At 50.2% G+C, this 15,752-nt stretch overlaps 1 protein-coding gene across 3 annotated transcripts in view; it reads right to left on the bottom strand.

The window, feature by feature from the left end:
* Positions 1-1,862: 1,862 nt before the first annotated feature.
* TRIO (trio Rho guanine nucleotide exchange factor) overlaps positions 1,863-15,752 on the bottom strand; it is a 423,568-nt gene continuing 409,678 nt past the window's right edge. For all 3 annotated transcript variants that reach the window (XM_049861241.1, XM_049861250.1, XM_049861258.1), the window contains 8 exons: positions 14,660-14,798; positions 13,566-13,593; positions 13,164-13,326; positions 12,755-12,876; positions 8,970-9,048; positions 6,408-6,608; positions 3,951-4,089; positions 1,863-3,382 (listed from right to left, as the gene is read on the bottom strand). In XM_049861241.1, the coding sequence (XP_049717198.1) occupies positions 2,840-3,382; positions 3,951-4,089; positions 6,408-6,608; positions 8,970-9,048; positions 12,755-12,876; positions 13,164-13,326; positions 13,566-13,593; positions 14,660-14,798 (1,414 nt within the window). In that variant the 3' untranslated portion in view covers positions 1,863-2,839. The remainder of the gene's footprint in view (positions 3,383-3,950; positions 4,090-6,407; positions 6,609-8,969; positions 9,049-12,754; positions 12,877-13,163; positions 13,327-13,565; positions 13,594-14,659; positions 14,799-15,752) is intronic.

Genomic DNA, 15,752 nt, shown 5'->3' with positions numbered 1-15,752 from the left:
AGGCGTAACTAACTCATTCAGCAAGTTATCTATAAAAAAAAAAAAATACCTCTTGGTTCTTGTGCTGCTGAGAAGGTGTCAAATTGCAGTCAACCAGGCAACTCGCTCCAAGGCCTGCTACCATGCTGCTGCTGTGGATTAGAACCCAGTGTTGGGTTTTCCACTCCATCTTGAGACCAGTGAGCCATAGCATATCCCTGGGCCTTGCGAGATGAGACACACACCTCAGGCAAAGCTTCCTGTGTCCCGACTGACAGCTTAGCATGAATGTTTCTTTTCACGCTGGTCTTACATTCAGGATTATAGTAAGAAAACAAAAAACGAAACCTATTTTTTATGATGTGAACAATAATAATAGTCACCATCTCCAAAGGAGAGCAAAAAGGAATCCAAAGAGATGATTCTGGTTAACAGTTTAAGTAGCCTACCACAAGACGTGTGGGGCCATCAGAAGCTACACCTGCGTCAGCCCTGCAATGGAGATCCAGGGAGGTAGCAGCTGGAAATCTCCCAGGATTAGGCGCTCCCCGGCGTGGGGAGGCTGAGGAATGGCTACTGTGAAGTCTGCTCCAGAGGTGTGGATCTTCTGCTTGTTTGGTAACAGGATTGCTTGAACCCAGGTGCTTCATTTCCTTGAGGCCATCTGGAAAATGTTCTTTTGCTTTTCAGTGGCCAGAAGAAGCTCTTTCCTTTGCTCAGATTTCACATTCATCAAGAAATATTCTTTCCAGTAACTTCTGAGGATTAGGGTATTTTAGATCGTCTAACCAGGGTGAAGCCCCCACTGTCAACAGGGGCATTCTGCTTTCTATGTCAGTGTCTCCTGAGTTGGGTTTGTGCGAACCAGTCTGCAGGAGCCTTACCAACTCCCCTTTCTGTGTTCACCAGGTGCCCAATCTGGAATTCTCTGCCAGCCTCCTCTCCCACTCCTCCACCCAGTGACCCCACTAGATGCCTCATCTTCAGCCTTGCCCACGGTGATCGCTCTTTCCCATTCAATACTGACCAATTTAAATAAAAGGCCTAACACCAAAATCAGGCAAATATGTTTAATTTTTTAAAATAACTGATGGCAAAATAAAATATTTACATCACATCATACTGTGTAAACATGTAAGGTCTCTGTACAAAGAAATATACATGCAAAATAATGTAAAAACCTAACTGAAATAATAAAGGAAACAACGCACAAATAAAAGTTATGAGGTTACGAATACACATCCAGTTCTGAATCCAATGTCTCTGAAAAAGTTTCTGTACAATTTTACAAGAAGAAACGAACAAAAACCCAACAAAAGAATAAATAAAACACACTGGAAGCTGCAAAGCTCAACTATGCCAGTTTATGGCTCAAGACCCAGGTGTCTGGCTGGCTTGGGGAGCAGGCTGGTCTCTTTTTTTTTTTTTTAGTGTTATTTCATACAGCACAGGTAAAAACAATCCAGGAAAATTCAGATGTGCCCAGAAACCAGCCTCCTTTGTCTGCAGGCCTCTCCCCGGGCCAGCGCTAGTTCTGCCACAGTGACAAAGGCCTGGATACCAGCCCCATGACGGCCGGTGCTGAATTGGCTTAATTGGCTCAAAATCCAGCCAATTTTTCTACAGAAAGTTGAACATCAAAAAGTCTAAAAAGTAGTAAATGTCCAGACTGATTTCAGGAAAAAAAAAAAAAAAATAATACTTTGGCATTCTGAATAATAGCATAATCAATTTTTAAAACATTATCCTATTATCCAGTTTTATAGTCAAGAGTATGAAGTCACTTTTTTACAATCCTCAAAACTGACGAATTTCACGAAGAGTTCAATCTGGAACTGATGGCACCGGGCTACGACCCCCACCCCGCCCACCCCCAACACACACAAAACCATAAAGCTCACCGTACGAAGCATGTGCTTTTTCTATATATTTATTACAGGTACAACAGAGGTCTTCATAAATAGTTGCATAAAATGTTAAAGCCACAACATTGCACATGATATGAAATAAAACCAAAAAAGAAAAGAAGAAGAAGAAAAAAAAACCCCAAAAACAAACCCCCAATGAGTGCATTGACAGTATTTTCATCTGACTGTATACTGCTCAACAATCTGACTGACGGCTTGGGGGTGGGGGAGAGGAGGGGCAGGGGTCCCAACCAGATGTCCTTGCTCCATGGGCAGAGCCCTCTGGTCCCCAAGGTGTGCCCAGAAGGCGGGCGGGCATGGGCAGGAAGGCGGTGGGGAAGGACAGACTGAAGGCAGGGACAGTCTTATATACAAGTAAGGCCTACATTTCATCAGAGCAAAACGATTCATTCTAGTTTTATGCGAAAGTCTGAGGTTGAACGCACGGTCGGGTGTCCCAGGGAGGCGCCGGCAGAGGTGGTGGCTGGGAAAGCTCAGGGCCAGGCGGACACTGAGTTGGAGAGGAGGCCCTGGGCATGGCGCCACATGGGCGAGTCTGCCCCAGAGATGTACAGTATCTTTGTTTTGTTCATTAACACCAGTGGTTGAACATAGGCATTTTTTTTTTCTTTTTTGAGTAAATCTTGAAAATGTGAAATTTGCAAAATTCTATTCCTGTTCATTTAAAAAAGTTATCTGTTGTATTTTTTGCAGAAACCTGAATAAAATCCTGTGACACAGCGGTGCTCCCTCTGCCATCTGCAGAGCGCAGTGAAGGTCCTCCACCCCAGCTCAGCTTCAGCTCTGAGTCCCAAGTTCACTTGGGAGGCAATGTCACACGATGAATACACCGGCAGCTGATGGCTTACCTTTGTTTGTTTTTTCCCTCTTCAAAATTCAAATTAACAGCTGATTGGCAGGTGAAAGAGAATGAGAAAGGACTTCAAGCCAGGTCAAACTCTAGGCAGGAGCCTGCTCTGGAGGAAGTTTTTAATGCTACGGATAGGTCCAACATCGTTCTGGTGTTTGCGCCGCTCAATGAAGGAGGTGAGTCTGGACGTGTCCAGGGTGGCCGCGCTCTTGCTGTGGCCTGCCTGCAGCCAGTGCTCCTGGAGGGACAGTGCCGCCGAGGGCCGCGTGGCCGGGTCCTCTCGTAGGAGGAAGCACACAAAGTCCTTGGCCTTCTGGCTCACCCCTTTAAAGTAGTCGTCTGGGAAGCTAAAGTCTAGACGGCAAATGTTCAGGCAGGTCTCCTCCACGCTGTCGTCCAGGAAGGGGGACACGCCGCTGAGAAGCACGTAGGTGAGCACTCCAATACTCCACGTGTCCGCGGTCAGGGAGACGGGGTTGCCCAGGATGATCTCGGGGGCTGAGAACTCAGGGTTCCCCAGCAGCGGGTGGATGTAGTAGGTCGTGTTGAGTTGGACAGCATCTCCAAAGTCAGCCAGCTTGATGGTCGGCTTGGCTGAACTCTGATCTACCAGGATGTTTTCAGGCTAGAAAACAGGAGAAGGTGGTCAGTGCAGACTAACCTCAGCTGAAGCTTAATTGTGATGGTCACAGGAACTGCCAGGGTGTTGGAAGGAACCTGCAAAGTCAACTAGAACAGACGGTTCATGCATGTGTAAAACAGGGTACGATCCTTAGAAAGAAGCACCAAAGTGGAGGAACTGCTGCCCCAGTTCAGCACGGATTTGCTCTGGCTGGCAATGTAAAGTTGCCTGATTATACAGGGCTGGCGAAGAGCTGGGTAGAGTGTTCACGTCTCCTCATTACATGGGGTTGGACAGAAAGCTGGGTGTTCACATCTCCTTCCATTACTAATGATAATACTCTTTTCCTTTTTTAAGGTATAACTGAACCAGTCCCATACCAGCCAACTTACTGAAAGTCTCGTGAGATGTTCAGAGATCTCAAACGTTTACCTAGTAGTTTACCAATTTTATGTATCACTTGAATGTAAATTCTTTAAACAGAGAATCAGTGTTCTTCTGGATTCTCATTTCCATGACCTTGCATTTGTCCACAGTCCCCTGGACTCTGGGCCCCCGGCGCCCCACCCACCTTTAGGTCCAGGTGTGCGATCCTGCAGTTGTGAAGGTATCGGACGGCTTCCAGCACCTCCCCCAGGTACATCCTGATCTTCCCCTCAGTGAGGTTTCCCCATCGCACCACACAGTCCAGAAGACGGCCTTGGTCAGCCCTGTGGGGACAGGCACGTGAGACAGTGGTTAGGGGCTGCTCCTTGGCCTGACAAGCGGTGAACACGTTGTACCTGGCCCCCACTATTAATGTTTCACCATGTTTCAGAATTATCCCTCCACCTGAAGGCATGGCTATATAAACAGTGATTTTTTTTTAAAACTTCATTGTGAAGATGTCAGTGGGCAACGAAGTATCCCTGAACTTAGAGGGAACTGGGTGGTGCCACAGAGAAAGATCAGGCGCCTGCCTTGGTTGGTGATTGGACACACCCATGCACAAGCTGCAGGGGCAGGGCCTGGCCCAGGAGGCCTTCTGTACGCATCTGCTGAATGAGAAAATGAAGTCATGCCACCTCTCTGAGCCTTAGTTTCCTCATCTGTAAAATGGGTGATGTGAATAGAGAACGAGATAACGTAAATAAACAGACAATACAGTAGGTGCTTCAAGCTGGACTCAAAAGTCTTCCTACTCTGAAATGACTTTATACAACACTGCACATGCCCCAGGGACTAAACGCTTTGTATCAGCTCATTTAATCCTTGTGAAAACGCTCTGAGGAAAGAGCTGTCATGGTCCCCGTTGTACAGATGAGGAAGGAAAGGCGCAAAGTAGCTTTCTCAAGGTCATACAGCTCCTAAGCACAGAAGCTGGAATTGGAACCAGCTGGTCTGGCCCCAGAAGGTCCCTGGGTGGTGCAAACAGTTTGTGCTTGATGACTAACCTAAAGCTTGGTGGTCTGAACCCACCTAGTGGCACTTTGGAAGACCTGACGACCTGCTTCCACAAAAATTACAGTAAAAAACCCCTGTGGAGCAGTTCTCCTCTGTGACACACGGGGTTGCCGCCGTGAGTCAGAAGTGACCTGATGACGATGGGTTTGTTTTGGTCTGGCCCCGGCTCTCTAAACCACTGGTCTATGGTGCCCTCTTTGTTTGCCAAACAGAACTGTAGAGGAAGATCACCCCTTGTCTAGTACCGGGTAGTCAGCTGTCTGTGAGAATGCAGTCGTGATTTGTTACAAAAATAAATCCTATCAACCCGTACGGTGAAGCCAAACCATTTAGTTCTCCACTGAAAAAAATGACAGCTGAAAGCAGTGACATTTTAAACCTTGTAGGAAAGTTTTGACAAGGAGTCTAGCAACCACTCTTGTTAAAAGTCCCTGGGGAAGATACACAGTTGCTATCAGTCGGCAAGCTTCTAGAACCAGACGGGCCCCTCCTTTAAGCAAAAGAACACAAGGAACAGAAAGTCAGGTACAGGGCGTTGGAGGAGCCTATGCAAGACAAGGGCCAAAGCTCGCTCCAGCCTCATGGTGGACCTGCCTCAGTGGGACTTCGTGGAAGGTTCTGCTAAATTCCCACCTACAAGTGGATTAACTAATGAGTAGTGGCAAAGTGGGAAATAAGCTGGAGGTCTACAGAGATGTATGAAATGATTCCCCTAAAAGGAGAACAGGATTTTTTAAAAAGCTAAATGCAAAGATGTTTCGTAGAGAACGCATGAAGGGCATGAACGCATGAAGGGTATGAAGATGTCGGTAGCAAATCCTCCCCCGCAATGTCGGACAGCCAAAAATGTCTCTAGATGCTTCCAGCTATCCCCTGGGGGGCAAAGCTGCCCCCAGTTGAGGACCGCTGCTCTAGGATCATGGGTTTTCCAACATCTGAACTGTTTACTAAGGCCTCACACAGAAGCCACCAAGCCCATGGGTCCTAGCGAGGCTGCTCTGCTAAAGTGCGCAGTGTTCACTTCTCAGGGGAAGTGCACTCACCTTTCCCCTCTACTCAGTCCTTTCCACTGGCAGGAGGCCCGAGACAGCACTGGCCTGGGGTGGAGCCAGATGCCTGAAGAAGCGGACGCAAGCAGGTCTCAGACAGACCACGCCAACCGTCCCTCTGAGCAAGGACTGCCCTGAGCAGATGCATGGTTTCAGGTCAACCTTGGGATCCATGGACAGTGCCCACATGGCTGAGTGCTCTGGGCCCCTTGGAAACCTGTGGCATCTCCAGGTTGTCTGAAAGCCAGCATGGAGACAGAGCTGCTCCAATGCAGGGTGTGTTGGTTCCCATGACGCACAGCACAGACTGAAGCCTCGACTTCCCGTTTGTCTTTACTGTAAAGCCTTACACCGTGCCCTCTAATAGTGAGCACGTGCTTTAGAAGCTCTGTGAATTCTAAAATCCCAGTTTCTATCACCTGTACTTAGGGAGCATCCCCCCTCCCCGCGCCCCACCCCCTACCCCCGAGAAAGGAAAGCACTCGAAGTTGAGGCTGTGGCGATAAGGAGGGGAGTTAAGCCAGGTGCATACGCACATTTCTAGAACCAGGACGTAACTGGTGGGGGTCTCAAACGTATCAAGGAGGCCAACGAGGAGGGGGTGCTGGAGGTTCTGCAGGATTCCCAGCTCATGGGTGACCTGGTCGCGCTTCATCAACTTCTTGTTCACAAACTTGGTGGCCACTGCTCGTTTGGTTCCTTTCTGATCACATTTCTTAACGACAGAGAACCTGCCTCTGGAGAAGAGGTTGAGAAGACAATTGCTCAGGGATGCTGAGATGTGTTGAGGAGAAAAGACTCAACATACAGGGTCTGAACCAAGGTGGTATCCACTGGTTGATGGCCCAAGCCCCGTCCACAGCCCCTGCTCCCCCAGCCACTTCTGAGCAGGGGCTGAACCAGGGTGGTCTCCACTGGTTGAAGATCCAAACCTCATCCACAGCCCCTGCTCCCCCAGCCACTTCTGAGCAGGGGCTGAACCAGGGTGGTCTCCACTGGTTGATGGCCCAAGCCCCGTCCACAGCCCCTGCTCCCCCAGCCACTTCTGTGCAGAAGCTGGTTTAGGAGGCCATGGTGGCCCCAGGGAATAATGCCCACAGCCGTGGGACTCCGTCATTTCTGCCGTCTAGAAGCAGAGCTGATTTCCTCATCCCTGCATCTGGATCACGTGCCTTCCTCTGACCAACTGAATGGGGCAGAAGTGGTATTCGGAGACTTTCAAGCCCTAGGCCTTAGAAGACAGCTTTCCCTTTTGTTCTCATGGGAAACTTTCATCATCTGGTAAAGAAAAGATGTTTGGGATGACCTACTCGGTGCCTCCTGGTCACCTCGCTCCCACTCACGTTTTGAACAGCAGTGTCTGTCGCAGTCACCTTCTGATGCCTTGCCCTTGTTTGACATACTTGCTGCCTGTGTGTGTGGATGCTAAGTGCGCACACACTGCCTATGGGTGTGCGTGCTGCACTGTGTGTGCATGCTGCGTGCATGCATGCTGTGTGCACACGCTACCTGTGTGCGTACATGCTGCGTTGCCTGTGATGTATGTGCACACACTACCTGCGTACGTGTGCTGCATTGCCTGTGTGCTGTCTGTGCACACACTGCCTGTGTGTGCATGCTGTCTATATGTGCACACACTGCCTATGTGTGTGCGTGCATGCTGCATGTGTCGGGGCAGGTAACTCCTCTCTCCACTTCACAGGTCTCATCGTACCCAATGAACCACTCCGGGGAGCCTTATCTGCGTTGAGAATTTTGGATGGCAAGATCTTGGACCTTAAGCCTGAGCCTATTGGTATAATGAGATTTGGCGGGGTTGGGGGAGCTACAATGGGCTGAAACATAGCAACAGTTGTGAGGGTGGCACAGGGCCAGGTAGTGTTTGTCTGTCATACATAGAGTCATTACAAGTCACCCAGCAACAGAGAGATTTGTGTATTTTGCATGTCTGAGGACTGTAAGTAAATCTCAGGCCACGAGGCAGATGGTGCTGGATTAAGGACAGCCGCAGATTCTCTGCTACTCCCCGCAGTCTCCTACCCTGAGCCCAGGCTGGCTGTGTCTGGTTCGGACCCCAAGAATGAGGGGGACTGTGGAGGAAGAATGAGGGGGAATGTGGAGGAAGTGCGGCTGTGTGAAGAGGCTTTGCAACATCTGCTTTTGCTCCCCTGGGATGTCTCCACCAGCATGAGGAGAAGCCCAGGGTGAAGGATGACGTGGAGTGATGCCCCGCACCCAGGCCTGAGAGTCAGCGAGGGTGTGCCAGCTGACTGAGCACAGGAGACCCACACAATGCCTGCCCAGTCTCTCCACAGCACATGAGAAACAAAGCATCGCTGTGGTTTTAAGACAGCCGAGTGTTGATGTGTTATGAGCTACAGATGCAGAAGCCACGTGACCAGTGGTGGTGAGACTGTGAGGGGGCTGCGGGGCGGGGTTTCTTGGTAAGTGTTTAAAAAGGGACAGGCCCAGCTGGCGTGCCTCTCTGACCTTTCTCCTCCCACACGGGACATGATGCCTGGTGTGCAGGAGTGCTGTGTCGCATGGATGCTGATGGCCCTACTGGACCACTGCCTGGCTGGGGCTGCCTTCTCTGGAGAAAAACAGCCCCTTCCTCCTGATGCCAGTGAGCCCGGCTAGCTCATACATACAGGCTTCATCCAGTCCTAACAGATCCTCCATCTAATGACGGGGTCACTTTTAAGTTTCCAGGCCAACTGAAATGTGAAGAGCCCGTTCAGCCTTCTCAACTGGCTTTCTATTAGAAAATGAAGTCATTACTTGGGTGACTCTGACTTGCTTCTTCTAAGGACAGTATAGACCTAGAAATATACTAGATAGGGGAGGCATTAGTTCATGACATACAGTGGATGGCTTGGGGTCTGAGGCCTGAATCTCTCCTGAAATTCTTGCAGAAAAAGGCTTTCTTAGATGGCAAATACTGGTGGAGGAAAGGTGACCACAGGTCACGCTTCTGCTATGATACACGTAATGTCCAACTGCTGATATGATGCAGGTTTTAACTTTATCAGTCTCCTCTTAAGCTGTGTCACATCTGGCTCTGCTCTGTCTGCGGGGGCCCTGGTTTTGTATCGTACCTGCCGAGCTCAGCCACCTCACTGTAGAAGGCGTCGAAGTTGTCCTTCCAGGTCACCATGATCCCGTCACTCCCTGGACCTGCAAGGAGAGCAGCATCTCCTCTGAGCTTGAGGATTCTGAGCTCATGGGCAAACCACACCACTGCTGTCAAATCCTTTCCGATCCACAGGGACCCTACAGGACCCTAGAGGATCCTGATCCCAGCTTTCTGCAGAGCTGCCTGGGTAAGAAGTCTACGGGCCTGTGCGGGCCAGCACCGTGACCACAGTGCTGAAGTGTGGCTTGTCTGAAGGAAAATGTACTGTACGTGTAAAACAAGCACCAGATGTGGGGACTCGGTATGAGAAAAAAGAATGCAAAATAGCTCGGTAATAATTTTGTTAGGGGGAAAAAAAAGGAGCCCTGATGGCGCAAAGGTTAAACACTCAGCTGCTGAGGAAAAGGTTGGCGGTTCCAACTGACGAGAGGCTCTGCAGGAGAAAGACCTGGCCACCTGCTCCTATAAAGACTGTAGCCTAGAACACCACGTAGGGCAGCTCTACTGTCATGTGGGGTCGCTGTGGCTCGGAATCCACCAGACGGCACCCAATGACAAAGAGAGTGAAGGCAATAATGACAATAATCATGGCTTGTAGGAACTAAGATGCACCAGACTAAAAAAAAAAAAAAATGTAAAATATTGATTTTACGTTGAAATCAAAACACTTTGGCGCTCTTGGAGTATGTTAATTAACATAACTAATTTCACCTGTTTCTTTTTCAAGCAATGAGAACGATTTTACCGTGACATATGTGGCCCGTGTTTTCTTTTGATTGGACAGACTGTCCCCTCTTAGTCACTAGCCACACCAACTCGCATTGGGCAGGTCTGTCAGCTTAACGTGCTCCCTCAGTCCCGAGAAACCACGGCTCAGTGGATTAAGTTCATTAACGTTCGCAGAGCTTACAGGGTTAGTAAACCATTACAAGCTGGAAACACGAACAGCATTTTTTTAGACAACGGCCCGTATAGTTCCGCCACCCGTGAGTAATGGATCTAATAGTATGTATGGCAAAGGGAAACCCATCGATCCTCTCTGCAGTCATCCTGCAAAAAGTACAATGCAGGCCGAGTCTGAATCACCCCAGTTGGCTGCCCGTCGGCCGTGGGGAGCGCAGTTCCCATCTGCTCCCAGGCGTTTCCTGGCTGCAACAGTCATGATCTCACCTACCTAGCCTTCTTTCTCCACCCTGATTTCCTACTTCACCTTTCACCTCAGCCTGAAGGAGCCCTGGCGGTGTAGTGGTTAAGTGCTCAGCTGCTAACCAAAAGGTCGGTGGTTCAAACTCACCAGTTGCTCTGTGTTAGAAAGATGTGGCAGTCTCCTTCCAGTTCTACTGTCCTATAGGGTCGCTATGAGTTGAAATCGACTTGACAGTGACTCTTTTTTAAAAATATACAACCTGAGCCCAGGTGGTCTCACCTCTGCCCAGGTGGTCATCTGGAATGAAATTTCTTTAAACCATGTCCACATCTGAGCTCGTTTATCAAGGGTCCGTGGGGTGATGTCACCTCCTCCATGAAGCCCTCCTTGATCCACTCACAGGTGGACGTCATCTCCTCCCATAGCCAACCATTAGCACCTCTGCTGGGGCTCCCCACTTCTAACTAGCAGCGTTCCTTGCCTCTATGCATTGTAAACTTCACCAGGTCAGATCCTCCAGCACACACAAAGTGCTAAAGACGTCGTCACTGAAGGACACAGTCACTTACACCCAAGGGCCCACCTCTCTTGGTGGTCTGCTTTGTTAATGCTGGTAGCGGTGAGCTAAGGTTCTGGCTGCACTAACTCCCACTGTCTGGACAGCTAACGCTTTGCTACTCACAGCTTCTACCACCCAGGTGAGGAATTACACACAGAGTCTCGCTTATAAAAACAAAGCTACCTCACCATTTTGAAACATCTACCAAATCCCACTGAGAAATACTGAGGTTCAGTTAAGGGGGATGAAAAAATTGGGCCACAGACAGTGGCGATGGTTGTAGAACAAGGTGAACATAACTGTCACTGAACTGTACACTTAAGAATGACTGAAATGGCAAATGTTTTGCGTTACATACTTTACCACAATTAAAAAAAAAAAAATGGACTTGTACCTCCAAAAAGGCAATATTTCTCTACTCTTTTTTCCTTTTGAATGGGTTTGCTTGTTTTTTTTAATTAGTATTACATACATGCAGAAATGTGCACAAACCATAAACGTCAACTCCTTAAGCGCCATCAGACCAAGAAACAGAGCACTGCAATACCCAGAACCTCTCTTGCTCAGCCCACCCAAACCATCGCACCTCTTTTCTCCCCAGAGGTCACCACAACCCTGACTAGTGACACACAGGGCTTTCTTTTTGTGCCCTTCTCTGGCACAATTACAAACCCTTGCACACATCCTCGTGGCTGCAATGCTGACGACTCCAGACTCAGGAGTGCCTCCTGTAGCCCTGACTCAGAGAGGGACTGCGGACCAGCCCTCTGCTTCCTAAACACGGGAGGCTCTGGAGGCAGTGGGGCCAGGAGGGAGTAGGCTCACGGCTCTGGCAGCTGGTGGGCCAACCTCCACACAGACAGCACAGGAACCATGTGTTATGTGGTTGACAAACACACCGATGAAAACAAAACAACAAAGCGTTGATGACTGCAAATAAACTGGCTTCTCAGAGAGATGGTGAGGTCACCTGGAGAGGGCCATGTTACAAGGTGAGACGTTCGTCTTCTAATGACCGCTGGGGGCAGTGGATGGATTACGTGACCAACACACACTGCTTCCTCTTCCATGACCTCCCTACTGGCGTCTCCCCAGGAGGACGGTCTCTTCTGACTCCCTACGCTCTCACTACTGATTGAAGGTAAAAAGCCACCTGCGTAATCTCTGGCAGATCTTTTTAAAATGTGAAAGTCAGTGGTTCTGTAATCTCAGATCCAAAGGCTACCCAAAATTCAGAATGCTTCAGTGAGCTTACAGTGTATGAGGTAAAGCTTGAGATGGAATTCTGTTTCCTGTCTGCGTGCAGGGCACGCCAGGCCTCTAATCACTGTCTACGTTGGATTTTTCCAGCTTCCCATGCCTGGGGGGCCGGTGGGCGCCCTCCACAGCCTTGCGTGGCCTTGTGGGCCTTCCCTGAACTGCGGTGAGACACCCCTCAAGAGCTGAAGGAAGTTTAAAGAGGCCTCAGGTGTGGACTTTTACCTGAGTGGCTTATGGCTTAGCTGAGGAGAGTGTGAGGGCTTTAGAGTGGAGATGTGCGGCCCTGCAGTGCAAGTACGGGGAGGACAAAACTCCCCAGCAGGGTAGCCATGAGGACTCAGGACATAGGCACAGAGTCTGGTACGCTGGTGCTTGGCCCACTTTACCCCCTTTTCCTTCCTTTTTATTTCAGGTCTAAATGAGACCAACTTAGGTTAGATTCTCTGAGCATCAAAGCATCAACTGGAAAACCCGGTAACAGACATGTCTGTAAGTTCCGTGGGCACAGGAAGCCCTTGGTCCCAACTCAGAGGCTGGTCGCTAGAGGCTCTAATGCCAAGTGGGGGTGGTTAGAGGCCTTTACTGCCCATATCCTCACTCTCTTTCCTGCCTTCCAGGCCTGTGAGGGGTGCTGCAGGTCACCCTCCTGGTGACTGTGGTCTGAACTTGCAGCTCTCTTCTGGAAGGCTACATCTTTGGTCGGGGGAGGGACTTGGGGAGACTGCTGAAATGCTGCCTCACCCAGGTAAGTGGGACCTGCCGGCTGCTCAGGGCAGCTTACCTAGAACCCTCAGGCTGGCCGACGATGAGGCGGCGCCCATGTCGTTCACTGCGATGCACGTGTAGAGGCCGTCGTCCTCTGTGGTCGCACCAACGATCTTCAGGGCGGCCTCTCCTAAGTCACTGCCACACGGGGGACATGCGGGCATCAGGAAGGCTCAGCACCACGTCGCCAGCCCAACATCTAACCTCCCCTTCAGGGCCGTGGGAACTAGGAGCCCAAGGGCTGAGGAGGGATGTTAAGTGGTTCCCACTGCACACCCAGGAACGAACGTGTTCCCTCATGGGAGCAGTGAGTGCTGAAGGTGACCAAGGAAGCAGACACGTCAGTCACAGTGAGGGGGGCACCTCAGCTGCACACCGCGACCCTACCCCTCAGCCAGCGACCCTGACCCCGAGGGCCCCCTCACCTGTAGGAGATGCTGTAATGACCATCGTTGTTCAAGGTGTTGTGTTCAGGGCCCTTCCAGGTAATGGAGGCCTTGGGGCGGCCACAAACGCGACATCTAAGAACAACGGTCTCCCCTGTCTCACACGTGACCTCACTCAATGGAATGACAAATTCTGGGGGAACTGGAAGGGGAAGGAGCAGGTCAGAACCAGGTGGCCTGAGCTCCCCTCCTGAGCTGGAGCCCAGCGACACCTCCCTGACAAACCAGTAAGACAGGGGTCGCTGCCCAAGCCCCCGGCACCACAGAAAAACATGCCAAGGCTACACGGGAGTGTTGTGAGACGCTCCCTAGACCTCTAGTCTCCAAGACAGAAGACAACTGTAAGTCTCCAAGACAGAAGAAAACTGTAACAGAACTCACCATCATAAATGTAGTTGGGATTGAGAAGCTGAAATGGAAAAGCAAACAGGTATCAACCAAAATGAAAAACTATTTTAAGGGGTATTACTTTCAATCCAGGGCTAAAATTTTTTCTGAAAAGAGAAATGTAATTTGACCTGTCTGGGTTTTAATCAGGACAGGTCACGACTGTTTTCATTGTCTTTAAATGCCTGTGGAAGCTTCACGTCATCTTAATTTGGGTGTTTTTTCTCCTTCCTACACCCCGCCCCCAAACATGGCTGAGCAGAGCCATCTACTTCCTCCCAGGGGCTGGGTCAGCTGCTGTGGCTTGCCTCATATGTGGCAGCCCGTGCTCTGCCCAGGTGCTTGGATTCCCTTTCAGGAGAGGTTTGCTTTTCTCCAGGTGAAACCTCCACAGGTTAGGGCAATCTGATTACAGAAGAGTAAAAGCTGGATAAGGAACCCTTGTGATGCAGTGGTTAAGCACTCTTCTGCGAACCAAAAGGTTGGCAGTTGGAACCCACCAGCTGCTCCATGGGAGAAAGATGTGGCAGTATGCTTCCATAAAGAAATCCTACGGGGTAGTTCTGCTCTGCCCTATAGGGTTACTGTGAGTTGGAATTGACTCCATGGCAACAGGTAGAAGCTGTTTACAGCAGCCCCAAAGGGCTTTGTCAGTCCCCTGGTTCTCAAAAACAGAGAGCATGCAAAGACACTGTGTCTGGTGGGCTGAGGAAGGACCACCAGACACAGTGTCTTTGCATGCTCTCTGTTTTTGAGAACCAAGTCTCCGTACTTCACCTGGAAACCACATGTTGTTCTTTGTAAGATGTGACACCTGGGGAAGTATGCACATGTGTACCTGGCTGTAAGACCGTGTGGATTTGGTACCTTTGCTGAAAAGCACACCTGTGCCCACCGGCACAGTCCCACAGCGCCTCCTCAGAAGTCCCCGCAGCATGCTCCTTGCAAGGCAGAGGAGGCGGTGGGGTGCGGGGGACAATCCCAGGCAAGCCCAGGCCCAGTCCTTCTGAGTGCCCGGCACCCCTTGGGCCCTGGCACGGAGCGAGCCTCCTGTGCTCATTGGGGTCCCTGGATGCACGCCCACTCACCTTCACAGACACCTTGTTGCTGAGCCCTGCCCGTGATTTTCCGTAACCGTTCTCCAACTTGCCTTCCCTTTTGCCGTCTTTATCTTTTTTCTCAGATTTTTTCCTTAAACGGAGTGCTGTGTGCCAAGATGTTGATTTCCTAGGGGGAAAATGATATGTTGTTGGCGCTCTGCCTTTCCAGTGTTCAGCCAAGGAGGCCTGAGGGGATTAGAGGACTGACTGTGCAGAAAGGGTGACCACAGGCCCCTTGCCCCAGCATCTCTGCTGAAGAAAACTTGCCTGATCCTCAATAACCAGGAGGGAAAACCAGTAATTTCTTCAGTCAGATTATAAGGATGGAAATTCAAAGGGGCCTAAGAATATCTCTTGAGGAAACAAAATATAAAGTGGGATTCTTGAACAATGAGCTAGATTTCTACATATCAAGGAGGGACAGAATGAGGGCATGTCCTGGGAGCAGCAGCAGCGCCTGGAGCCTGACCATGAGCCCATCCTCCCTGGGATGTCAGCACTGAGCCCAGGGCTGTGTGGACCAGGGCGGGGGTGCCAGCCGTGGCCTCACAGGCCGGAGTGGGGTGCCAGCCCCAGCCTCTGCCCAAGCCCAGCTCAGGGGTCAGCCAGGCTCGGTGAGGAAAAACTGCAACCAGTGAGTTTGGGCTGAGGTTTGTGGCTGAAGCCGTGGAGGCTTCAAAGAGTACAAAGGTTTGAGTGCTTCCACCTCAGAGCCTGAGCAGGAGGAGCCATCAGGCTTGCTCTCTCCTACAGCAGTCACTTCAGGGAGATTTAGAGGGGGGAGAGGTTTTAAATCTGCACCCAGATTCAACTTAATTTAAATTATTGTCTATGTAGCGAATTGGTTTCAAGTTTAAGTAAATAAGCCTTCTAGTGTGTATGAGGCTTGATTGCGGGAGGACCCAGGTCTCCATCTGCCGTTTACAGATGGATGCCTTCACTGACGTTCTCCTGCAGACTCCTCACCTCCCCCCGCCCAAGACCTCCAGGGACTAACTTATGTTCATGACCTGTAGAAGTCATGTTGCTAAATGCGAGTTATTGAAAGAACCTTCTAGCAAGAGGTTGAGAGATGGAATGC

The sequence above is a fragment of the Elephas maximus genome, chromosome 2, assembly GCF_024166365.1.
Source record: "Elephas maximus indicus isolate mEleMax1 chromosome 2, mEleMax1 primary haplotype, whole genome shotgun sequence".
Classification (NCBI taxonomy): Eukaryota; Metazoa; Chordata; class Mammalia; order Proboscidea; family Elephantidae; genus Elephas; species Elephas maximus.
The sequence above is the reverse complement of the archived record's forward strand: the minus strand, read 5'-3'. Positions and strand labels throughout refer to the sequence as shown.